Here is a 26,238-nt window from a genome sequence, read left to right on the forward strand (position 1 = left end):
TAATCCTAATAAAGTAAAGCATTACATGTTTGAGTCTTAATATGAAATTATACATAAATAATTATAATACAGTAAGAAGGATATATTGAGTATGAATGTGTTCAGTTATGTAAAAAAGTAATTGTTGTAACGTTTTTTATTCAATTGTCCAATAGGAAGTTTCTCCTGTTATGATGGATCTGTTATGAGCCAATCAGAAAAGATTTGTGTAGGGAAGAGACTGGTGTGAGAATAATGTGCTCCAGAACTGTGTAGAGTGTTGAAAAGTGCTGAAATGAGTTAAAATAAGGATTTCTTTGAGAATATTTCCATGTATCCAGTTACTAAACCATAAGTAAAGACTTTAGACTCGTTGTTACGAGCGGACGTCATTAACTGGGACTCCAGGTCACTGGTGTTTAGTCAAGTAGCTTTTATTGTCATTTGAAGCACATACAGCTGGTACAGTACACAGTAACATGAAACAACGTTCCTCCAGGACCATGGTGCTACATAAAACACACAACTACAGGAGACAACACAGAACTAAGTTCACTACACAGACCTACACAGTACTACATAAAGTGCATGTGTGTAAACAGTGCAAGACAGTACAGTACAGTACAATAACTGACCAGGGACAGTGCAGCACTGACCACTACACAGTTTTGTAATGAATAAAGTGCAATAGTAAAATGCTGTGGATGTAAACACAATACACAGTTAACAGAAAAACAGATCATTGTGTTTTACTGTTATAGTGAAAATTAACTCACGCTGCAGTCAGTAACAAACACCAATCCCTCTCTCTCTCACTGCTGCATGATTAAGGAGATCTGAAGCATGTTGTTTGATCGTCTCCTCGGCTGTGTCTTTGCTCCATTTCATGACTGCAGGTGCAAGAGTGGAAAAAGAAATAATTATATATAGACCATTTCATAAAAACAATAATAAACATTTTGCAATGCTACTGTACATGTCTGGTCCTGAAACATTTCCAGTGTCGTCATTTTTAAATCACAGATCTCTCAAAACCTTTTTCCATGTACAGATCACAGAGATATATGAAATATATGAAATTAAGGCCGGTATAAATGTATGTGGATTGTAGGTACATGTAGTGACTATTTAAGATCGTAAATCAGTATGGTGGCTAGTTATGATGTCCCTAATTTAGCTACATTTTGTGAAAGCCTAAGCGTCATTCATTTTGATAGCCTCACTCTCTCCGTCACACACACACACACACACACACACACACACACACACACACCAGTATGTAGAGACATTTAAGAGGGTTTATTCACCAAATAACTAATTTCATGTTACAGAAAAATGTGTTAAGTAATTTGATGTGTATGGACTCTTGTTCTTCTTCCAAGTTTCCTTCCTGTCCACAAATTTTTGCCGCTTACAAAACCCACAAAGTCTTTCAGGAGGACAGTAAAGGCTTATGTCCTGCTTGAGCTGTAGTTAGACTGAAACGTCGAAATTAAGTTGGACAACATAAATGCAATGTTTAGGTATTATTATTATTATTATTTTGTTTTAGGTTGTACTAATTTACCTTCTTTTGAAGTAATTACGTTTTTTTAATTTATATATTTGTATTTGCATTTTGAATGACAATTAAATGCACTAAATAGGTTTAGATTTTATTTTCATTTTTGGAAATAGGAAACTTAGTTGTTCATTTTAAAGACCCGTCTTATTTTCTCTTACATATTTAGTATTCCTCTTTAGTAAAGAAAAAGTACTTCTTATCCGATTACTCGATTACTAAAATAATCGATATCTGCAGCCCTAATCAAAAGTGGTCCAAGGAAGGAACAGTGGTGAACCGGTGACAGGGTCATGAGCGGTCAAGGCTCATTGATGCACGTGGGGAGAGAAGGCTGCCCCGTGTGATCTGATCCAACAGACGAGCTACTGTTCCTCAAACTGCTGAAGAAGTTAATGCTGGTTCTGATAGAAAGGGGTCAGAATACACAGTGCATCACAGTTTGTTGTGTATGGGGATGCATGGCCACAGACCAGTCAGGGTGCCTATGCTGACCCCTGTGCACCACCGAAAGCATCCAACAATGAGCATCAGAACTGGACCACGGAGCAATGGAAGAAGGTGTCCTGGGCTGATGAATCACGTTTTCTTTTACATCACGTGGATGGCCGGGTACGTGTGCGTCTCTTACCTGGGGAACACATGACACCAGGATGCACTATGGGGAAAAGGCAAGCCGGCGGTGGTCATAATGTTTTGGCCGATCAGTGCAGATACATCCACACGTGTATATCAGGGCTGGACATTAACGCTTGTCTGGGGCACGTGGTTTAATTTCATTCTAATGTCAAAAGTATCATAGAATTTCTTCCTATATTTAACAATAAGTTTTGCAGTGTAAAAACATTCATGTACTGCTAATTCATCTCCAGACTTCTCACTTCACTGCTGAAATCTAAAGACTTTTCTTAGTTAGTTCCAGGTTTAAGAGAGAATCCAAACGCTGAACAACACAGTCTTAATTTGATACTTTTAATCACATGATAAATAAACGATATCAATATCAATTAATACTGGTCCTGACTGACTCACCCGAGTTAAATGATCCGATTCCACATATTAACTCATGATTCATGAGTCCGAGGTCTAAATTAACCTGATTCTTTTTTTTTTTTAATGAAACAATATAGAACATTATATATTATTAGAGAAAAAAAGAAGTTAAAAAGAAACAAATGAACAAATGTACTGCCAGGGGAATAAGAGAGTGAGAGAGAGAGAAAAACAGTATAAGAAATTAATGTATTAAGAAGACGGCTGCTACCGTGTTCATCGACTGATTCAGCTGATTCTCAGTGGACTCGTGGAGTCGGGTTATAGACCGATTCAGCTGATTCTCAGTGGACTCGTGGAGCCGGGTTATAGACCGATTCAGCTGATTCTCAGTGGACTCGTGGAGCCGGGTTATAGACCGATTCAGCTGATTCTCAGTGGACCCGTGGAGCCGGGTTATAGACTGATTCAGCTGATTCTCAGTGGACTCGTGGAGCCGGGTTATAGACTGATTCAGCTGATTCTCAGTGGACTCGTGGAGCCGGGTTATAGACTGATTCAGCTGATTCTCAGTGGACTCGTGGAGCCGGGTTATAGACTGATTTAGCTGAGAATCTTACGTTTAGTCTCAGCACCTCCAAAGTGCATGAGCTGACATTATTAAATGCCAATTAATAGGTAATATTAAGTTACAGTTATACTTTTTGCACATTTTGCATTTTTGTTTCCATTATGTTTTTTTCTTTATTTAAGATATTTATTTTTATTCCATTTGGATACTTTTAACATATTTAATTTCTGGTTAAAATAACTGACTTAATATAACTGATTTGCACATTTTTCATTTTTATATTTGTGTTTTATATTTGAGTTTGTGTGTGTGAGTGTGTGTTTGTGTAGTATCGTTGTCTGGTATCGTATGTCTTGATTCTTTGTAACTGACACAGGGACATGTTTATCGTCCCTGTCAGGGGCGGAACAAGCGCACATTGTGTCCTGGGGCAAACATGAACGTTCAGTTGGTTACCCATCATGCAATAGTCAAAGATTTTCTAAAAACTTGCAGTTACTCTTACATACACGCCATAACATAACAGTACATAACTATACTCATTAAATTATTATAGTGTATAATCACCTGCATTAATCCCACCATTCAATCACTATATATATTTCCCAGTATGATTAGAGTTTGTACGGGAAACGAGGGCTATTAAAGAATCACTGAATCACTGACTCGATTCATTTCAGTGAGTGACTCAACGAAACCCAAGTCTTTAAAAAGAATTGTTTAACACCGCTAGTGCGCAACAACTAACCGGAAACCTTCAAGGACCAAAGACGTCACTTCCGTAAACCCAATAATAACCGTTTAAATAGTCTCTATGTGTAAAGACACCTGTATTCATACACCAAGTCCACATATTAGTATAAAATATCAAGGTTTGAATCCCTTGTACACAACTGTACTCTAACCTGCTGCGACACGCTGCTCTGACCAAAAGAGGACAAAATTAAAACATCTATCCAACAGCTAGCTTTGTCCCATCATGGTAACTAGCTACCGTTAGCTAAACGCTGGTTTCAGTCAGAGTTAGCGTTAGGAGCTAACCGGGCATTACTTTAGAAAACTGCCATAGCAGAAGAAAATATTCCCAACTGTAACGGTGCCGTTAGCTCGTTTCTGCTTGATTTAACATGACCGTCATGTAGGACGGCTAACATGCTAGCTAGCTAACCTGGCACCGACATTTGTAGCTAGCTAACATTAGCCCTAATGCTAGCTCGACGTGTTAGTTGCCTAGCGCTTAGTTATTTAGACAAAGCTTGTTCAGTCTCTTCTGCTAACGTTACAGTTGTGAGGATTTTCTTCTGCTGTGGCAGTTTTCAAAAGTAATGCCGGTGTTGTGTCCAACTCTGTTTGGGGATCTGTTTCCCCCTAGCCCCGCCCCCGGACATACTTTCTTCCAGAAGTCTACAATATAAAGCTAACACTAAGTACATTTATAATCGGAACTTAGTTGATCTTACCTTAAGTGTCTTCAACTATCTGGATGAGTTGTGACTTTTGTCTTGCTGTAACACGGTCCTGACAAGAGCAGAACATCACATGGACTACAAGCAGGAGACTCGAGCATGGAGGGGAGCCGCCGTCTGATCTGAACTGCGCATGCGCGAAAGTTTCTGGTCAGCTAGGTACGGCAAATCCACTTGGACAAACTCAGAAAAAGTTTTTTTTTTCATATTAATCATATTTGCTTAGGGGAACAGCTTTATTTGTTTGTTTGTTTAGTTCAGTTTATGAAATTTTAAAAAACTATTGCCAAACCATCAAACAATTTGTCCAAAAATGTAGACATAGTCAGACATTATGGTGGGTCTCTCTCTCTATCTCTTTCTCTGTGTGTGTGTGTGTGTGTGTGTGTGTTAGAACACAGGAAGTGGTAAGACTTTAACACACACTTCTGCTCTGTCGGTCAGTCAGTCATTAGAGGGACAGGATGGAGCTCAGTCCACTCTCTGTGATGCTCTGTGAGTAAATGTTCTCTTTGTGTCTTCATTAGAGTGAGTGGTGGGGTATAAAGTTGTTCATCTGCAGTCTGAATGTCCTGAGTGATGATCTTATTGTGTGATTAGGACATTGTGTGTACTTCAGCATGACTGCTCAGGTGGATCAGTGTCTCCATATCTGTTATGAGAAGGGTTTAGTTTGATGTGTATCTACTCTCAGTAACTATGATAGTTTAAAAAGAACTAAGAAATTGTGTAGAAACAAGCTCTTCTCATTAATCCTGTACACACACAAAGCAGTGATCATGTTAGAGGTCTGATAACAGAGCAGGTAGCGGATGTGGTTTATTTTCTATTTTCATATTGTGGTGCAAACTCAGATGCGAAAAGAGGGGAGGAGGTGTGAACATGGACCTTGGAAAGCAATAAATAACTTTTCAGTGTCTTCAGAGTGAAAGGTCTCTGACCATACCCTCACTGGCCACTTTATTAGGAACACTACACTATTACAATAACTGGGAATATCATACTATTACTCTACTAAATTGTTATTCTATAGCAGTGTTGGGCCGTCAGGGCCAGCAAGGCCTTCTCTGCTGGCCTAAACAGCAGTGATCTGAATCACTGACTTGCATTTTAATATATTTAATATATTTGTCCATGTATGTGTATTCAGTTATTCCTAATAGTCTATTCTCTACATTTCACAGCTTTTCTCTTGGTTGCGCTGCTTCCAATAGTGTGTATTTATGATAAGACTATTTATCTAATCATATTTCAGCCAGTGGCTGACATCATGTGTGGCCAGGGTGAAAGAAATCTGCCTTCAGAATCAATAGTGCAGGCGCCCGTAGCTTAAAATAAGTGGCAATGAAATTGTTACCTTAACCAATCAGATTTCAAGTTGGTGTCACTGGGGCCATCTAGCAGGCATACGATTACGTCAGCAATTTCCTGTCCTTTGATTGAATTATTGGAGTTGTCAGAGGCAGCAAACCGCACATATACATTGTTTCTATATTCGCTGGATCTCATTTCGGATGCTGCGTCCTCCGGAGATTGCAGTTTGCTGCATACGTCATCAAGAATGACTTTTTTGAGAAAAGTAACCGTAATAAAATGGACTATTCCTTGTGAGGTGTGAAATACTGTAGACTAATTTCTTTTTTACTTTGCTATTTAACGGCTGATTAGTATAGTTGACGTGGCATCGAGGGGCGATTCTAGAATTTTCATTTAAGCCCCCAATGAGGGTATAATAGTAATTAATAAATAAATAAATAAATAAAAAAAGGTTTGACTAACAGGTTAGGATGGTAAACTTCTTGCAGCATTCCACTGTATTGCATAGATGTGTAAAACATTTGAGTACTGAACAAGTCATATACGAGTCTTCCTGATCACACACACACACACACACACACTTGTCCTCTGATCCTTGCTCTGCGCCGCGGTCTGCGGATTGAAGAACGCGCTGAAAGACAGGAAGAGCCAAAGTCTGCCGCCATTTTCATATGAAATTTAAAGGGGACTGAGGCGATCACCAAATTGTGTACAATTTATGGAGAATCACAGAATTTTTAGGAGGGCTGAGTAAAAAATGGCCTAGCGACATCCATGGTGGCATCATAATGATGGTATAGAGGTGGATTAATTCAGGAAGGACACCAGTGAAGGCCTACGTGTGAAATGCACGTGCAAAATACTCACGCACGTGTCGCTTCTGGCAGCATTGCACAAGCTCACAGCGCCATCTAGTGGCTGTGTGTGTGTGCAAGACAAGTTTAGCATCTCTATTTAAAGAAGTTTGGCAAAAAAAATCCCTTTCCACCTGATACCTAGAGATACAGAGAACCAGAGACACGTCTTTGTAAAACAGAGATCGCTGGATGTCTGCAACTGTCGTGTTTACAGTGCATTACTACTGATGTTTAAAGTAAATAAGAGAACATTACAGGGGGTCCTTGACTTATGTCGGCATTCCATTACTACGACGCGACGTAACGCGATTTTTGCCGTAAGTCAGAACTCACATACTGTAATGTTCATCGGTGTTTCTCCCTTTTCCGAGCATTTTATTACATCTAATTTCACTTCCATGGAGATGGCTTTCCTTTTCTTCAAAGCACTGTCATCAGAAGAGTCTGACTTACGCTTGGGAGCCATAATGAAGGGCAAAAAGTTTCCAAAAAAAAACAACACAAACGAAAGAAAGCGAATTTAGCACAATCCAGTATGGCGTACAACCGGCGAATGTAAAGCGTATAGCGCCGCGTGACGACGTATTCATCCGCTCCGCTCGCCAACTAGTTCCCGTGCGAAATTTGTTTTAACGTCGCAAATGCCGTACGTTGGAATGGTGGAATATAGAACAATACTTTCTTAATAAATTTCTGGGAGATGGCGACGTAACCACGAAACGCCGTAGGTCGAGGACATCGTAAACCGAGGACCTGCTGTATAAAGTCATCTAATTTAAATGAATGTTGTTTAAGTGATTATTAAACTGAAGGTTGTTCCTTCTTTTTTGTCCTTGGCTGAACACAAGCCTGACCATGAACAGTGATAATGTATAATTTAATAATTTATGTTTAAATCTATTAAAGTGTGGATGAAATCAGGGTTAAAACCATACAGCAGTTACCACTAGGGGGAGTGAAAGGCATTTTAGTTTCACTTTTCAATCACTAACCACCACATACTGAGTTACACAGAGAAACAGCTTTTACAGAGCAAGTCTTAACAGTCTTGATGTGAAAAATAAGAGTGTCCAGTGTTGACGTCCACAGGACCTCATTCATCCATGCTCATTGTGGACGTCTTTCCAACGGCTTATAACATCAACTTCAGACTCATTTTAGACATCAGTTATACTGCGTCTAGAGCAAATAAACATTCTCACAGAAGACTGGAATTTGGACAGACATTCTCCTTCAGAGGTTTTTCTTTCTTATCTTTTCTTTTTTTATTATTTTCAACATTGTACATTAATACTGAAGACATTCAAACTATGAAAGAACACATAGGGAATTGCGTAGCAAACAAAAAAAGTGATAAACAACCCAGAATATATATTTTATATTTCAGATTGTCCAAAGTAGCTACATTTAGCTTGGATAACAGCTTGGCACACTCATGGCATTCTCTCATCAGATTCACAAGGTAGTCATCTGGCAGGGTTTTTAATTCACAGGTGTGTCTTCTTGAATACATTTGTGACATTTCTTGCCTTCTTATTGTGTTTAGAGCATCAGTTATCTTGTGCAGAGGAAGGGTGGATACAGAGTGTATAGCCCTATTAGTGCTACTACAACTACTGTACAAATCCATATTATGGCAAGAAACATTCAGTTAGGTAAAGAGAAAAGACGGTCCATCATTACTTTAAGAAATGAAGCTCAGTGAATCTGAAAAATCTCAAAAACTTTGAATGTGTCTCCAAGTGCAGTCACCTAAACCATCAAACACTATGATGAAACTGGCTCTCATGAGGACAGTCCAAGGAAAGGAAGACCAAGAGATACCTCTGCTGCAGAGAATAAGAGATTAGATTACAGCCCACATAAATGCTGTTCAATGTTCAAGTGGCAGACATATTTAAACATCCACTGTTCAGCTGAGACTGTGTGAGTCAGGCCTTCATGGTCAAATTGCGGTGAAGTAATCATTATTTCAGAACAAAGACAAGCAGAAGAGACTTGCTTGGGCCAAGAAACACAAGGTATGGTCATTTGATCAGTGGAGAACTCTGTTAGTCTGATGAGTCTAGATTTGAGATTTTTGTTAGACATAGAGAGCGTGAACAGACGATCCTGAATATGTGAAGAATATGTGAAGCATTAAGGAGGAGGTGTGATGGTGTGGTGGTGATTTGCTGGTGACACTGTTGGTGTTATAGCATTTTGCAGCAACATCCCATCTGGTTTGCACAAAAATTTTACTCATTTGTTTTCCAACAAAGAATGACCATATACATACCACTAGATTATGTAAGAGCTATTTGTCCAAGAATGAGAGTGATGCAGTGCTGCATCAGATGACCTGAACTCCACAATCACCTGATCTAAACCCAACTGAGGTGGTTTATGATGAGTTGGACCAGAGAGTGAAGGAAGAGCAGCAACAAGTCCTCAACACCTCTGAGAATTCCTTCAAGATTGGACTGTTGGACTGGATTGGACTGGATGTTGGAAAACCAATCCAGGAGACTACCTGAGTCTGGCTGAGAGAATGCCAAGAGTGTACAAAGCTGCAATCAAAGCAAAAGGTGGCTACTTTAAAGAATCAAAAATATTAAAACATATTCTGGGTTATATAACACATTTTTGTTGACTACATAATTTCATAATTGTAATGTCAATTTCAGTATCTTCAGGATTAATATACAATGCTGAATACAATGAAGAGGAAAATAAACATTGAACAAGAAGGTGTGTTAAAACGTTTGACTAGTAGTGTATAAATATTTACACAAAATCTGTGTTTTATCAGAGGGGCACATTCAACTCAGAACAAAAGGGATAAAAAATGTTACATTTTTATTTAACTACAAAGTTGAGAGAATGATGCATGTGTGTGTGTGTGTGTGTGTGTGTGTGATTTCATAACTGAATAGTCCAGTAATCTTAAATATTCAAGCCAAAGGGTGAATGTCGTACCAGACTGCTGTAAAGATTCTTCTCCTGTCCTTCATCAAGGTCCTTGAAAACTTCAGATTCTGAATTGATGAGTCTCTACACTAGCTGATCTCTGTGGATAAAGACAAACCAATATGGAGCACATGTAGTGATGAAGAAACACTAAAGGAATATTTATCTTGATAGAGCAATGACATGACATGAGTTTATGAGTAATGTAAATCATAAGACTACACACTCCCACCATATGAACAGTAATTACACTGCTTTACACACAGACAAACATGTTTCCAACATCACACACCTGATGGTCTACTGCTTGTGGATGTCCTCCTCCTCACCTGTGTCCTCTTCAGCCTCACTGTCTGGTGCTTCTGACTTTACTTCCTGTTCTGTGCCCTTACTTTAATAACCTTCCACTAACAAATCCTCTGGCTTTCCGTCCACTTTCTCTTGCTGTTTCTCTTCCTTTTCTGATGCTTCGTTCTTGACATTTGGATCATTAAGCACTGCCTCATCGTTGTTCTTATTATACATAATGTCCCCTTACTGTTCATTTTGAGCAAAAATGCACATAATTTCACTCTGAACATTAAATTAATACCGTTGTGAGCTTACTTGTGAGCTAATTTGTATTTGTGGTAGCCTTTACGTTTACATTTGATAATTATAAAGTGAAACCAAACTAAATTTATAGCATGCCATCAGCTCACCTGCTTCTAACGTGCGAGCTAGCTAACCTGTTAGCTTGACGTGTTAGCTCAGTAGCGCTTAGTTATTTAGACAAAGCTTGTTCAGTCTCTTCTGCTAACGTTACAGTTGTGAGGATTTTCTTCTGCTGTGGCAGTTTTCAAAAGTAATGCCGGTGTTGTGTCCAACTCTGTTTGGGGATCTGTTTCCCCCTAGCCCCGCCCCCGGACATACTTTCTTCCAGAAGTCTACAATATAAAGCTAACACTAAGTACATTTATAATCGGAACTTAGTTGATCTTACCTTAAGTGTCTTCAACTATCTGGATGAGTTGTGACTTTTGTCTTGCTGTAACACGGTCCTGACAAGAGCAGAACATCACATGGACTACAAGCAGGAGACTCGAGCATGGAGGGGAACCGCCGTCTGATCTGAACTGCGCATACGTGAGGAATTTTTTGTTCAGCTAGGTACAGCAACACCACAACGTCTGAACTAAATTGAAACTTTATATGTCAATAATAATTCCTGCCCCTGTCTTACACATCCCCAGACATCCAAAAACTCCTATCCAGATGTTTGAATATTGAACTGCATATCTACATACAAGAGGGGTTATTGTCAGACACTTTGGTGAGTCTCTCTATTGGAACACAGGAAGTGGTAAAGCGGCACAGCTTTAACACACACCTCTGCTCTGTCTGTCAGTCAGTCAGTCATTAGAGGGACAGGATGGAGCTCAGTCCACTCTCTGTGATGCTCTGTGAGTAAATGTTCTCTTTGTGTCTTCATTAGAGTGAGTGGTGCGGTATAAAGTTGTTCATCTGCAGTCTGAATGTCCTGAGTGATGATCTTATTGTGTGATTAGGACATTGTGTGTACTTTAGCATGACTGCTCAGGTGGATCAGTGTCTCCATATCTGTTAAGAGAAGGGTTTAGTTTGATGTGTAACTACTCTCAGTAACTATGATAGTTCAACAGGTAAGAGTACAAATGGAGCAAGTTTAAAACACATGGTTTAAATCATCTATTGGGAGTAAACGAGTCTGTATTGGTGGAATCTGTACCTGATGGTCGTCTTCTGGTGGTGTTTCCTGTATACAGAAAGGGTTGAATAAGACCATGTTAGCATTAACTAGACTTACAGAGAAAATGCCTTATAAGATGTCCAGTATTCAGATTGTCAGTTTGGGTGAACCTGTGTCCACTCTGGGCTTGGATTCCTTTTCTTGTCTGACAGGAGTGATCTTCTGCTGTTGTGGTCTATCTGCCTCAAAGTTCTATGTTTTGTGCATTCTGAGATTCTGCTTAAAGAGTGGCTGTTTGAGATATGCTGATAGTAGTGTGCAAAAATAGTGTTCTTTAACTCAGTGCTCTTTTGAGTAAAGGGCAGTGGAGGAATGGAAGGTGCATGAAGAAGCAGAGGTGCTAGCATGTGAGCAAAGATGGAACTTAACTGCCTGAACATGGTAAACCCAATGATATTCTCCCTGAAGCTCCAGGAGGGTGAGGAGCTCTTGAGGCTGCCTTATTGGCTGCCTGTTTGGCTCTCTCCTGCCGCCCCACTCTGCATTCTCACTAACTCCTGCTTTCCTCAGTAAGGTCGTGATGTGGGCACCACCATCACAGTATAGTAAGGTTTTATACAAAAACGTGAACATCAACTAGAAATTCAGAGAAAATGTCTTATAACCTACATTACTATTATGGTCTGTGCAGAGATGTTCACTATAATACACCTTAATACTAAACTAATGCACAGCACATTTTTTAAAAAAATTAATCACAAATTATGACTTACTATTTATCACTAATTATTATTTCATGTAAAAAATAAGTCTCTAAATTGTCCATAGTGTGTGATTACATGAGTGAATGAGTGTGTGTGTGCGCTGCGATGGGTTGGCACTCTGTCCAGGGAGTATCCTGCCTTGATGCCCGGTGACGCCTGAGATACCACAGGCTCCCCATGACCCGAGGATAGATCGGATAAGCGATTAAATTTGACTTTAAATTTAAGTTAAATATAACTCCACTGACATCACTGAAATCTTTTAAAGCCACACTGAAAATCACCATTTATAGTCAGAGACACAGCAGAGTCAGAGTCATTACACCATCTTCAGGAAACACCTTATATCAATAGACCATACAGAAATAAAGACTTCTCATTAGCCTTGACACACAGGGCAGTGACAGTTTAATAGGCCAGAGGACAGACTCACATTAGCAGTTGCTGTATAGCTTCTTTTTTTAAAACTCAGTGTTGTGTGTTTAGTGGTGATATAGGGGACGAGGTGTGAAGATGGTTGTGTTAAAGCAATAACTGATTTTACAAGATGAAAATATTTGCATGTTGCATGCATTTAAGTTGTTGATGTGATGCTGATATCTGAGCCTACCACCTGCATCATGCCGTAAAAATTAAGATTCATTAGACCCGATGTCCAGTTTTCAAATTGTCAATTTGGGTGAGGCTGTGTCCAGTCTGGGCTTGGATTCCTTTTCTTGTCTGACAGGAGTGATCTTCTGCTGTTGTGGTCTATCCAAAGTTCCATGTTTTGTGTATTGACATTCTGCTTAAAGAGTGGCTGTTTGAGATATGCTGCATTCAGGAGTGCAAAAAGTATTCTTTTATTCAGTGCTCTTTGGTGTATGGAGGAGCATGGTACTAGCATGCGTTAGTGAAGCTGGAGGTTTCAGAAGGACAAAACAAAACTTAACTTACTGCCCTGAATATGCCCCATGATACTCTACCTAAAGCCATACTCTACCATCCTCCATGAGGATGAGGAGCTCTTGCTGCCACTTGACTGGCTGCCTGTTTGGCTCTCTTCTGCCGCCCAGCCCTGAAGCCTCGCTAACTCCTGCTTTCCTCAGTGGAGGTATTGAAATTGCTCTGTTCACTCAGCACCCATGGGGTAGTTGAGAGAGAGCATTTTTCTGCTGCTTGTGGGCAGCAGTGTGGGCACCACCATCACAATATAGTAAGGTTTTAATAAAACCATGTGAACATTAACAAAAAATTCAGAGAAAATGTCTTATAACCTACATTTCCATTTTTGTTACTATTATGGTCTGTTATGGTATGTTGTGGTGCAAATTCAGCTGTGAAGAAACAGAGGAGGTGTGAAGATGGACGTGTGAAAGCAATCAATAACTTTTAACTTTTTAGCTGTTGATAATATAGGTAAATTTAATACCACTGACAGAGAAATTGAGGATAAAATACACTATATGAATTATTATTCACCCATTCAGTTTACTGGTTCTACCCTCTCAAGGACCTTTTGAAGGATCTTGTGGAAATCCAGTGGAAGCTTGAGGTGTCTCTCGGACAGCAAAAAGGATGTAGGGAAGGAGGTTCCTCCTCCCAGTTCCTCCCTTCTTGTCTACCACCCACTTGGGCAACTGTTTTAGCATCTGGTTGAAGTGGGGGTTGTAGACAGATGTGGTCAGATTTTTAACCTGCAACAACCGACACAGATCCACCATTAGTCTAGAGACAAAAGCCATACCTTGGTCTGTGAGGATGTCCTTGGGGATGCACACTCGACTAAAGAGCATGAAGAGTTCCTTGGCAATGTTGCGGGAGTTGGCTTTCTGATGTAAGACTGCATTTCATGTCTAAAATGCATTTTAAATGAAACAAGTTAATAGTCTGAGGTAGCTTCCAATATTTTCTATATTTTTTCTGAAAGTTAGAATGAGATCAAGAGTGTGACCTTCATTATGAGTGGGTCCAATTACATTCTGATTAACATCTACTGAATCTAATATGGACACAACTGCTGTTCTCAGAGGGTCTTCTAATTTATCAAAATAAATATTATACTTTCCCACAATTAATTCTTTGTCTAAAGAAACAATTAGGTTTGAAATGAAATCTGAAAATCCAGGAATTCAGAATATGGCCCTGGAGGTCTGTAAATAACAATTAGTGGAATCAACTCATAGACTGAGTAGACTTAATGTCCAGATAAGGTATAATTTATTAGAATGAATTTATATTTGGGGAATGCTGGAGCAGCAGGTTGTGTTACATTTAGAAAAAATGTAACAAGAATATATCGGGGTGCTCACATTTTCTTAGGACCACTAGTGATATTCCTCACATGAAAAGAACCTAAAAACATTGGAGCTGTGCTGCGATCGACTCACAGAATCATTAATCCATCTTCAGGAAATATTTCATGCTGGTTATGGTTGCAGTGAATCTGAAGCTTATCCTAGAGACACCCTGAAGATCATACAGGACATCAACATTCAGGAATAGAGTGTGAAATTTCAAACAGAGAAAATCCCTTATAAAAGTTCCACGTTTTGTGCATTCTGAGATGTTTCAGCCTAAAGCAGGCTGTTTGAGATATGCTGCATTTTACTATGGGTTGTAACATACAGGATTTTTATGCTTTTACGCTGTATGTCCACAGTCCACAGAAACCCCCAATCCAGTAGTTCACAGACCTCTTATTATGACTGAATTCCTGTATGTGTAGTACAATAAAGCACACTCAATGAAACAGAATTTTAGCTAAAATCATGCAACACTGATGAAATAAGTTGTAATTTCCAAACCAATAACCCCTCTTCCAAAATGGATTAGTCCACAGTCCATGATTTGTGTGATGAACCTAGGTGAATTGACATTTTCCAGGACAAGTCTGGCAAAAATATCTAAACAAAATCATAAATTATATGATAACAGAAGAAGAGATAAATAAGGAGAAGAGAAGTGGAGCCCAGGAGATTAATTCATAACTACATTCGTGAAATATTTAGCCCCATGTTCATTGCACAGGCCGTGCTTACTTATGCCATATGTCAATTTTCTGCATATCTCCTCTCCATATCCACAAAGTTCCTTTCCAGACATTTTAATATTGAACTGCATATCTATGAGCATAGTCAAACGTCCAGATACTGAACCATGATATACAAGTTGTCTCATGTTTTCTGGGATGGAGGCCGGATCTCCTGCAAATGTCTAGATGCCAGACACCACAGCATACCTCCAGAGGCCTTGTGGAGTTCATGCCTCGACAGCTATTTTGGTGGCACAAGGGGGACATACACAGTATTAGACAGGTTATTTAATGTTATGGCTGATTAGAGTACATGTATCTATCCTCTCTCTCTCTCTCTCTCTCTCTCTCTCTCTCTCTCTCTCCATGAGCAAACAGGAAGCGGTAAGGCTTTTACCCTAACCACTGCTCTGTTAGTCAGTTAGTCATTAATAAAGAAAATACATTCTGATATGCATTAATACCAAACTAATGCAGAGCACTAATCTTTATTTACTATCACCAAGTAACTGTCACACAAATTTTGAAGATTGCCACACATGGCAATTACAGCAGAATGCTCCTATTTTGCTTGGGCATGTAATTGTCTTTTGCGTATAAGATGTACAAAAAGTATCCCAAAATGAGATATAAAAATAGATGAAAAAAAAATGAAAAAATGTTAAACATAAGAGAAATTGTTTGTCTGGAAACAAGCTCTTCTATTTAGTCCTGTACACAGAACAGTGACAGTATTTTTATTTATTTATTATTTAGATAATATTTCAATTTAAATATTTTAAATATTATTTAAAATGTATTTTTTACAGATGGTAGTGAATAATATTTAATCTTATATGTGTTCTGTGTGTCTAAATTCTGCTGTTTTCATTAATAGACTGAAAGTTTTCCATATTTATGTCTGTTTCTGTTTCCTTTTTAGTGCTGATTTCACTTATACCAGTGGCTCAGGCTGAAGGTGATTAAATATATAGTTTATCCTTTATATTGTCTGCAGATTTGATTTATTTTGGGGCTGAGAAGGTTGTGCACAATTTGGTAATTTGAATAAATAGTTTTACACTCAAACAAATAGTTTATGCTTTATGCTATATATGAATGACTTAACACTCAAATAGTTTTATGCTGCTTAAATGTCTTAACATATTAAATATAAAACAGCACAAGTTTACTGACAGCAGCACAAGAGAGCAACTGACAGAACTAGAGCTAAATAAAATGCTCCACGATGCCCCTGATGTACTCATACTCACTCTACAAATGATATTAGTAGTGTAGACTTGGGAATGACTTTATGTAAGGTTTATTAATAACAGAATGTTTTATAGGGAGTCCTAAAGCTGTGGTGTCAATAAACCCTAATACACATGTGTTCATTGGAGAGACTGTTACTCTCAGATGTGACATACAGGGAGGAGGAGACACTCAGTGGACTTACAGATGGGAAAAAAAAAATAACGGTTTTACAGGAGAAAGACAGAAATTATACAAAGACAACACAATGCAAGAGTTCATAATCTGGTCTGTTAAAGACTCTGACAGTGGTACCTACACCTGCAGAGGACATGGGAGAGACTCTCAGAGTTCAGAGATCAGTGATGCTGTTACACTGACTGTATCAGGTGAGTCTGTGGGTGTTTTTATTTCTTATTTAATGTTAACATTATTTTTTAGGGTTCAGATTTTGAGCTGTCAGTAACTGAGTCCGTTTCTTTAATGTTGACTTTCACTTCCCTGTCTAGTAGACACCAATTTCTTTCAAAAGAATCATCATGTCTTTTTCAGTAGCATCTGGGTATTATATAAGTTTTTTTTCTTCTTCTTTTTTTTCTTAAATAAATCTTGTACTTTCATTCTTGAAAATGCTGTTATCATGTGGTGTCACTCTTAAAGGCCTAGACACCTTTAAATCTTTAGCTTCTGATTACTCCCTTTAATAGCCAATTATTATTAGTAGTAGTAGTAGTAGTTTTTATTCAACTGAAAAAAAAAATCAATTTTGTTGTTAATAAGTGTGCTCTGTAAATAAAGGATGATTTATATTTGGTTATTATATTATATATTAGTTAAAATGAATATTTGGTTCTAGAATTGAATTGACATCTATATAAATCACATTTTGTCTTCACTAAAACCCCAGACTTTTACTACTTTGATGGTTAGACTGACAAATGATGATTAATGTTTCTCAGCTAGATGATTATGTTCAGCTGCAGAATGCCTGTAGATTTTTGAAAAAAGTCCTCTGTCATTTACTGTAAGAAGTCATGTTTTTGCTCATTTTTAGGAAAATGCAGATAAATATATAGATAGTAATGAGGATTTATGCAGGATCCATAAATTAACAAATACAGCAAATACAGTTTTTTAACACTTGAATCATGAATTTTATTAAATTGAATTCCAACCATGTAAGAAAACATACAACTGTAACATCTTGTATCAAATGTTAAAAATAAACATTTTCAAATCAAGTCAAGAAGCTTTTATTGTAGTTTGAACTATATAATTGACACAGTACATAGTAAAATGAGACAACGTTTCTCCAGGACCCTGGTGCTATTTCCAAGATGGAGCCGGTGAGGTCAGCTGTCGTCACGACTGCTCCGTCCCCTTTTTCTGTGTTTTTGTTATTTAAGTTAACGTTCAATACAGTAGGACCGGCAAATTCCACACAATGGAGTGCATTAGGTATGATGAACATATACCCTTATTTCTATTGGTATACAATGTACTCACAATTCCACGTTTTTAACCCTGGATCCAAGCTGGCTGAATGAGATCCTGAGGGAGAACAAAGGAAGAGATCTGAAGCGGCGGCCCCGGGGGAAACGAGCTGGCATCAGGAAGAGGCTGAGAGCCCGTGCACACTGCGCACACCTCTGCCTAGCATCCTGCTCACCAACATCCAGTCACTGGAGAACAAGCTCGATGACCTCAGGGCCAGGGTAAAGTTCCAGAGAGACATTTGGGACTGCAATCTCCTCTGCTTCACCGAGACATGGCTGAACCCAGCGGTACCGGACCATGCCATCCAGCCGTCCGAGTTCTTCTCAGTTCACCACATGGACAGAACACTGGAATCGGGGAAGTCAAGGGGAGGTGGCGTGTGTTTAATGGTGAACAGTAGCTGGTGCAACAGCGCGAGCATTGTTCCTCTCACACGATCCTGCACACCCAACCTGGAACTATTGTCCATCAAATGTCGTCCTTTTTATCTTCCTCTGGAGTTTTCATCAGTCATAGTCAGCGCCGTTTATATTCCACCTCTGGCGAACACGGACACTGCTTTATGCGAGCTGCATGAAGCTCTCACTCCTGACACAACACCGGGACGCTGTGCTTATTGTGGCAGGGGACTTTAACAGTGCCAACCTCAAACGTGCAGCGCCAAACTTTTATCAGCACATCCGCTGCCCCACCAGGGGTGAAAGGACACTGGACCACTGTTACACAACAGTCAGAGACGGCTACAAGGCACAATCTCACCAATCGTTTGGGAAATCCGACCATGCCGCCATCTTCCTCATGCCAAAATATAAACAAAGGCTCAAACAGGAAGTTCCAGCTCACAGGGAGGTCGCCTGCTGGGCGGACCAATCGGTGGCCGCTCTACATGATGCAGACTGGGACACGTACATGAATGTGTTTACGTAAGCGGTTGTGGGATTCATCGGGAAACTAGCAGATGATACTGTGCAGAAAACCACCATCAGAACGTTTCCCAATCAGAAGCCGTGGGTGGATAAGACCATCCACGACGCTCTGAGATCTTGCACCGCTGCCTACAACGTGGAACTTGCGTCGGGTGACATGCGGAAAGAGGTGAATGAGGCGAAGCAACGCTATGGGCGGAAACTAAAGTCACAGCTCCAACAGAGTGACTCTAGGAGCCTGTGGCAGGGATTAAGGACAATAATGGACTATAAAGCACCAACATCCGGTATGATGAATGCGGAAGTGTCTCTGGCAGATGAGCTGAAGGCACCTTCTATGCTCGCTTCGAGGCTGCAGCTAACGATGCTAATGCTACAGCTAATGCTAATAGCTGCAGACAGAAAGAGAATGCACCGGAAGTGTGTTCATCATCTCCGAGCATGACTTCAGGAGAGTGAACACCAGGAAAGCAGCTGGACCAGACGGAATCTCAGGTCAAGTCCTCAGAGCCTGTGCTGACCAGCTAGCACCAGTGTTCACAGACATATTCAACCTCTCCTTAACTCAGTCGGCAATCCCCATGCGCTTCAAAGAGTCCATCATTGTTCCTGTCCCGAAGAAGCCCCATCCTGTTTACCTCAACGACTACCACCCTGTAGCCATGACCTCAGTAGTGATGAAGTGCTTTGAGCGGCTGGTCAGAGACTTCATCATCACTTCACTACCAGATACCCTGGATCCACTACAGTTCACCTACCGTCCGAACCGCTCAACCTATGATGCCATCTCCCACCTCCTTCACACATAACTCACTCACCTGGACACTAGAAAGGGGAATTATGTTAGAATGCTGTTTGTCGACTACAGATCATCATTTAACACTATAATCCCCTCCACACTCACCACCAAGCTGGAGCACCTGGAACTCAGCCTATCTCTTTGTCAGTGGATCTCCAATTTCATAACTGGCAGACCACAGTCAGTAAGGATGGGCAGACATGTCTCAGCCTCACTCACCCTCAGCACTGGAGCCCCCAGGGTTGTGTTCTGAGCCCCCCGCTGTACTCTTTGTACACATATGACTGCACCTTAGATGCTTGAGAGACTTTAGACTGCCTGCTAGGGTGCTTAGGAACTTTTACTCCTGCACCATAGAGAGACTGAGGAGAAGCTTCTTCCCGCAGGCTATAAGGTCTCTCAACCAGAACTCCACATAGGACTCAACTGATTGGACTTGTAACGCTTCCTACACACGTGTTGGAACACACCAAACTGTACCGTACATTTGCACATTACACGACTGTGACACACAATACATAAAACATAAACAAATATGGCAGATATATGGGACATTCTGGTCCCATTTATACACAAAGAAGACTTGTGCACATCTGCGCTTTAAGATGGACAATACCACTGCTCTCATCATCTCATCACCTTATTTCACTAATTGACCATCCAGTACTGCTGCTGTCTGCACCTTGCACATTATTGCACACAATCACTTTATATAGTTCTGTATAATACAGTTGTTTACATTTTACATTTTTATATAGTTCTGTATAATAGTGTAATACAGTTTACATTTTACATATCTTACATTTCTTATATATATTCTATATTTTATATACATATTCTGTATACACAGATACCCTACCTTACTTTATTTATATTTATATTTTTATTTTATTTATATTATATTCTATTATTTACCTACTGTGAATTGTAGTTTTCTATATTTTATAACTGTAGTTTTTTTATATTTTATATTACGTATTTTATATTTTACATTTTTATCCCTGTCTTTTCTGTCCTTATTCCTTTTCCTTTTCAAGGGTCAAAGCAAATAGTCATGTAAGCATTTCACTGCATATCATACTGTGTACAGTTATGTATGTGACAAATAAAATTTGAATTTTGAATTTGAACATAAAACAACATAACATATATTTACAAAACAAAACAATAACACTACACTAAAGACAGAGTAGATGTAGTTGTCCTAGCTATAGTACATAAAGTGCAATGTGTGAAACCTGGTGCAAACAGTGCAAGACAAACAACACAAAACAGGATAAAAATGTGTAAAATAGAAGAACTGTAAACAAGTGGTTTCTTGTAAACATATACGTATAGAAGCGGTTGGTGACATTTTGAAATGTGCAAAAATAGCAACAGCAGCAACTAAATAGTGTTCAAATACAAGCATGTGAACCGTTATAATGTGGGTGGAGTTATAGATGTATGTGTTAATTCCTGAGTTCGGAACAGGTCAGTTCACACAGTTGAATGTGTGTGTGTGTGTGTGTGTGAGAGAGAGAGTTTGGTACAGTTCAGTCCTGGGTGTTGAGGAGCCTGATGGCTTGAGGAAAGAAACTGTTACACAATCTGGTTGTGAGGGTCCGAATGCTCCGGTACCTCTTTCCATACAGTAGGAGGGTGAAGAGTGTGTGTGAGGGGTGTGTGGGTTCATCCACAATGCTGTTGGCTTTGCAGGCAGTGTGTGGTGTTAATGTCTGTGACAGAGGAAAGAGAGACTCCAATGATCTTTTCAGCTGTCCTCACTATCCACTGCAGGGTCTTGTGATCCAAGATACGAGAGGTGCAATACCCAAACCAGGCAGTGATGCAGCTGCTCAGGATGCTCTTGATAGTCCCTCTGTAGAACATGCTCAGGATGAGGGGAGGAAGATGGGCTTTCCTCAGCCTCCACAGGAAGTAGAGACACTGCTGGGCTTTCTTGCTGATGGAGCTGGTGTTGAGTGACCAGGTGAAATTCTCCACCAGATGAACACCATGGAATTTGGCACTCTTGGTGATCTCCACAGAGGCTCTGTTGATGTACAGAAGAGAATGGCCACTTTGTGCTCTCCAAAAGGCAACAACCATCTCTTTTGTTTTGTCAATCTTCAGAGACAGGTTGTTAGTTTTACACCAGGCTGTTAGTTGTTGCACCTCCTCTCTATATGCTGACTTGCTAATTTGCTGATGAGACCCACTACGGCTATGTCATCAGTATACTTGATGTGGTTGGAGCTGTGCATTGCTGCACAGTCTTGAGTAAGCAGAGTGAACAGCAGTGGATGTACACTAAGGGGCCCCACTGCTCAGTGTGGTGGTGTTGGAGATGCTGTTCCCAATCTCGACTGACTGAGGTCTCCCAGTCAGGAAGTCCAGGATCCAGTTACAGAGGGAAGTTTTCAGGCCCAGCAGGCTCAGCTTCCCAATTAAGTGCTGAGGGATGATTGTACTGAATGCTGAACTAAAATCTATGAACATCATTTGTACGTATGTGTTCTTATTGTCCAGGTAGGTGAGGGGCAGATGAAGGGTGCCCCATGGCATTGTCGTGGGTGGTGATAGCATTGTCTGTGGAGCAGTTTGGGCTATACGCAAACTGCATGGAGTCCAGTGAGGGTAGTAGCTAGGTCTTAATGTGCCTCATGATGAGCATCTCAAAGCATTTCATTCTTCTTCTTCAGCACGGGGATGATGATTGTTGTCCTGAGGCACATAGGCACTGCTCAAGAAAATGTTAAAGATGTCAGTGAAGACATCCACTAGCTGTTCAGCATATTCCCTCAGCACTCTACCAGAAATGTTGTCTGGTCTTGCAGACTTCCATGGTTTAATTCTGCACAGAGTTCTCCCATCATGCATGGATAGGCAGAGCACCTGGTCATTGGGAGGAGGGATGGGCTTCCTCACGGCTACATTATGTACCTCAAACCCAGCATAGAAGTCATTCAGCGCTCCTGGGAGGGAGGCGTCACTGTCATGTAGTTCGTGATCGCCTGGGTGCCCTGCCACAAGTGCCGGGAAGTGGCCATGGATTCTCTGGGTGTGTGCACACTTTGACTTTCTGATGGCTTGGGGCAGTTTGGCCCAGGCTGTTTTTAATGCCATCTTTTCCCCTGCTCTGAAGGCGGAGTCTCTAGAGTTCAGTAGTGCACACACCTTTGTGGTCATTTACAGCTTCTGGTTAGAGCGTGTGGTGATGGTCTTGGAGCTGGTCATATCATTACTGCACTTGCCAATGTAGCTGGTCACTGATGCCATGTACTCCTTCAAGTTGATAGACTCACCATTGTTTGCAGCCTCCCCAAACATATGCTAGTCAGAGCACTCAAAACAGTCCGGAAGAGCAGAGGTGTCTCCTGCTGGCCAGGTTTTCACCTGTTTCAGAACTGGTTTAGAGCATCTGATGAGCGATGTGTATGCTGGAATTAACATTACAGAGATGTGGTCTAAGTAGCTGAGGTGAGGCGGGGCTCTGCACAAAGAGCGCCAGGGATTTTAAACAAAAAAAAGATCCAAGGCATACAACAAGGAATAGCAAACCACCTGCTAGCATCCCCTCTGGTGGTCTGGCAGTGAATTGTCCCAGTAGTTCCTTACACATCTGTTGTAAAGTGAAAAGCAGCTCTGACACCTTCATCATTTTATACCAACAGCAAAACCCAAACTGACTGTGAGAGTGAATCCTCAGAGCTCCGTCTACACTGGAGACACCGTCACTCTGAGCTGTGAGCTGCAGCAGGAGACTGGATGGAAGTTTCAATGGTACAAAAATAACACACAGTTGGAGAATCTAAACAGTGAATACAGGAAAACACTTAAAGTGACCGTTGATAATGTAGGAGAAACAGAGTACAAGTGTTGGGCAAACAGGAGAAATTACCACAACAGCTATGACACAGAGCTCAGTGATCCTGTCAAGATTACAGTGAGAGGTATGTCATGACTTTTTGTCTTTTCATCATAGTTTTGTTTAGAAAAAATATTACTTAATTATTGTAATTCCTTGCGATTCCAGTTTGTTTACAATAATCTTGAAAAACATATGTTTTTAAAGTATTTCTCATTTGGGATCTGCTGTAATGTAAGTGAGAACAGTTTTAAGTGTTAAACATGAATTTACTGTAATTGAAAATATAAAATATTACACAAACCAAAAATTAAAATTGTTCATTTCAGTTAACATTTGAAAATTTGTCCATTTTGGAATGGGTGGAGAAAGGTGTTGGGAGTTCTGTGTGATAGAAAAAATTCAGCAAGAATCAAGGGGAAGATGTACAAGACAGTGGTGAGACTGGTCTTTTGTATGGTTTAGAGACAGTGTCACTGAGGAAGAGACAGGAGTCAGACCTGGAGATAGCAGAGCTGAAGAGGTTGAGGTTCTCTTTGGGAGTGACACGGTTGGACAGGATTAGGAACGAGTACATCAGAGGGACAGCTCATGTTGGACGTTTGAGGGACAAAAGAGGAGCGAGAGGGAGTATATTGGTAGGAGAATGTTGGACATGGAGCTGCCAGGCAGGAGGCAAAGAGGAAGGCCAAAGAGGAGGTATATGGATGTAATAAATGAGGATATGAAGCTAGTGGGTGCAAGTGTTGAGGATGGAGAATATAGGAATAGGTGGAGAGAGATGATTCGCTGTGGCGACCCCTGAAAGGAAAAGCTGAAAGAAGAAGATTATTATTATTATTATTATTATTATTATTATTATTATTATTATTATTATTAACCTATTTTAACATTATTAACTACTGAATTCATATACGCTATAACTAGTTCCTACTCACAACCACACATATTATTACTATTGTTATTAGTGTTATTACACTTACATTATTAAGAAAATAATGTTCCTGTGTAAAAAAAAATCAACCCAAAAAACCTTCAAAGAATAATAATTACACTGATTGCTATGTCATCTTTTACAACAATGCCAACAATCAATTTTTTTATTTTTTTGCAAAAGCACAGAGATTTCTAAATTTATGAAATAACCAGTAATGCTAATCTTCTCAATGTGTACAGGCAAATCTACATCATAATAAATCATCTGTTGTTTCAAAAAGTATATAGCTCTTTGACATCGGCCTTCATAATTATGGTATTGTGAAAATTTGGCCTAGTGAGATCAGGTTCATTCACCAAAAGCTCTGGAAGATGAGGAGGAAAATTACTATGACGTAAATTGTATGGTATTTGAACTAGATTGTGGGATTGTTTTGATAACAAAAAGATTCATAAGATATTTCCAGTTTTATCTAAAAAGTGCATTTACTTTGGTAAAATAAATATTTGTTCTTATTTAATGCATATCTACAATTCCATAATTGGGTGTTATGGGGACAGAAATTATTGATATTATCCATGTGTGTTTATTCTTCCACATCCCTGATCTAGTGTTTGTTTTTGCTTTGTTTCTGTCACATTTTTATAGTTTATTTTTCTATGTAAATAAATGACCTTCTACACTTGTATCAGCCTCCAGCCCCATAATGTGACAAAAACAGGAACTAACTTGTTTTGCAGGCATTTCACAACAGTAACTGTAAATATAAATGGTTGAAAATTACACTGTGTCATTCAATAAATAATTAAACTGTAATCATTGGCACATGCTGTTAAAAATAATCTGGAAACAGTCTATAACAGTGTTAGACAGAGTGTTTTATTACTTAAACTATGTTAAAAGAAGAAAAAAAAATACACAATATACAGTACATCAAAAACCAGAAGTGGCTGGTGACATCCACTGCAACATTTTAAAAACATTTTATTTAATAAACAAAAACAAACAAACAAACAACGAATATATTGATGCATTGAAGGAGTGAAAAAAATAGGTTGTTGATTATGACTGTTTATAGCTGCTATAATGTAAGTGAGAACAAGAACTGCTTTTGCAGACATTCCTCAACAATAAATGTAACTATAAATGGATAGAAAGTACAGTAACTCAGCATAATTATTACTTGTAATTATTACTCAGTTCTTAGTTGGTCTTTTTAGTTAAACAGGGCTGTGTAAAATTGTAGTGGTTCTGTAAGATATGACTGCTGACAGATTCTAGTTACACTGACTGTATCAGGTGAGTGTGTGAGGATTTCTGGAGACACATGAAAATGTGCAGTTAGACACTAATGAAAAGCTTCTTACTGTGTATTTAATAAATCTAGAAAAGATATATTTTGTATTTCCTGTGTAACAGAGAGACCACAGGCAGTAGTGAGTGTATCTCCACAGAGCTGGCTGACTGAAGGAGACTCAGTGACCCTAAGCTGTGAGGTTACAGACTCCTCTACAGACTGGACATTCAGCTGGTACACAGTTGTTCCCTACAGAGACGGCTTAACTGGAATAAATAATAATGGTGGCTATAGCGTGTATGTGGAGCTCCTCTCAGACAGCAGCAGAGGATCTGGAGGCAAATACACTCTCAGTCCTGCTGCTCTTAATCACACAGGAGTTTATATGTGCAGAGGAGAGAGAGGAGAACCAGCCCTTCACTCACAGTACAGCAATCCACAGCCACTATGGATCACTGGTGAGGAAAATTAACTGTTGTGTTGAAGTGTAGAATATAAAAGTGTGAATGTAAGATCAGATT

At 39.6% G+C, this 26,238-nt stretch overlaps 1 protein-coding gene and 1 long non-coding RNA gene across 2 annotated transcripts in view; one reads left to right on the forward strand and one right to left on the reverse strand.

Annotated features, from left to right (window-relative positions):
- Positions 1-9,255: 9,255 nt before the first annotated feature.
- On the reverse strand, positions 9,256-10,789 carry LOC131356752 (uncharacterized). The gene is made up of 3 exons (XR_009205076.1): positions 10,676-10,789; positions 9,703-9,793; positions 9,256-9,293 (listed from the first exon to the last, which is right to left on the reverse strand). It is a non-coding gene; the product is annotated as an uncharacterized LOC131356752 (long non-coding RNA).
- Positions 10,790-11,104: 315 nt separating this feature from the next.
- The window catches only part of LOC131356297 (Fc receptor-like protein 5), a 94,003-nt gene continuing 78,869 nt past the window's right edge, over positions 11,105-26,238 (forward strand). Inside the window, exons 1-4 of the mRNA XM_058395198.1 lie at positions 11,105-11,135; positions 16,101-16,136; positions 16,507-16,800; positions 25,840-26,175. Coding sequence (XP_058251181.1) covers positions 11,105-11,135; positions 16,101-16,136; positions 16,507-16,800; positions 25,840-26,175 — 697 coding nt within the window. The remainder of the gene's footprint in view (positions 11,136-16,100; positions 16,137-16,506; positions 16,801-25,839; positions 26,176-26,238) is intronic.

This window comes from Hemibagrus wyckioides, linkage group LG07, assembly GCF_019097595.1.
Source record: "Hemibagrus wyckioides isolate EC202008001 linkage group LG07, SWU_Hwy_1.0, whole genome shotgun sequence".
NCBI lineage: Eukaryota > Metazoa > Chordata > Actinopteri > Siluriformes > Bagridae > Hemibagrus > Hemibagrus wyckioides.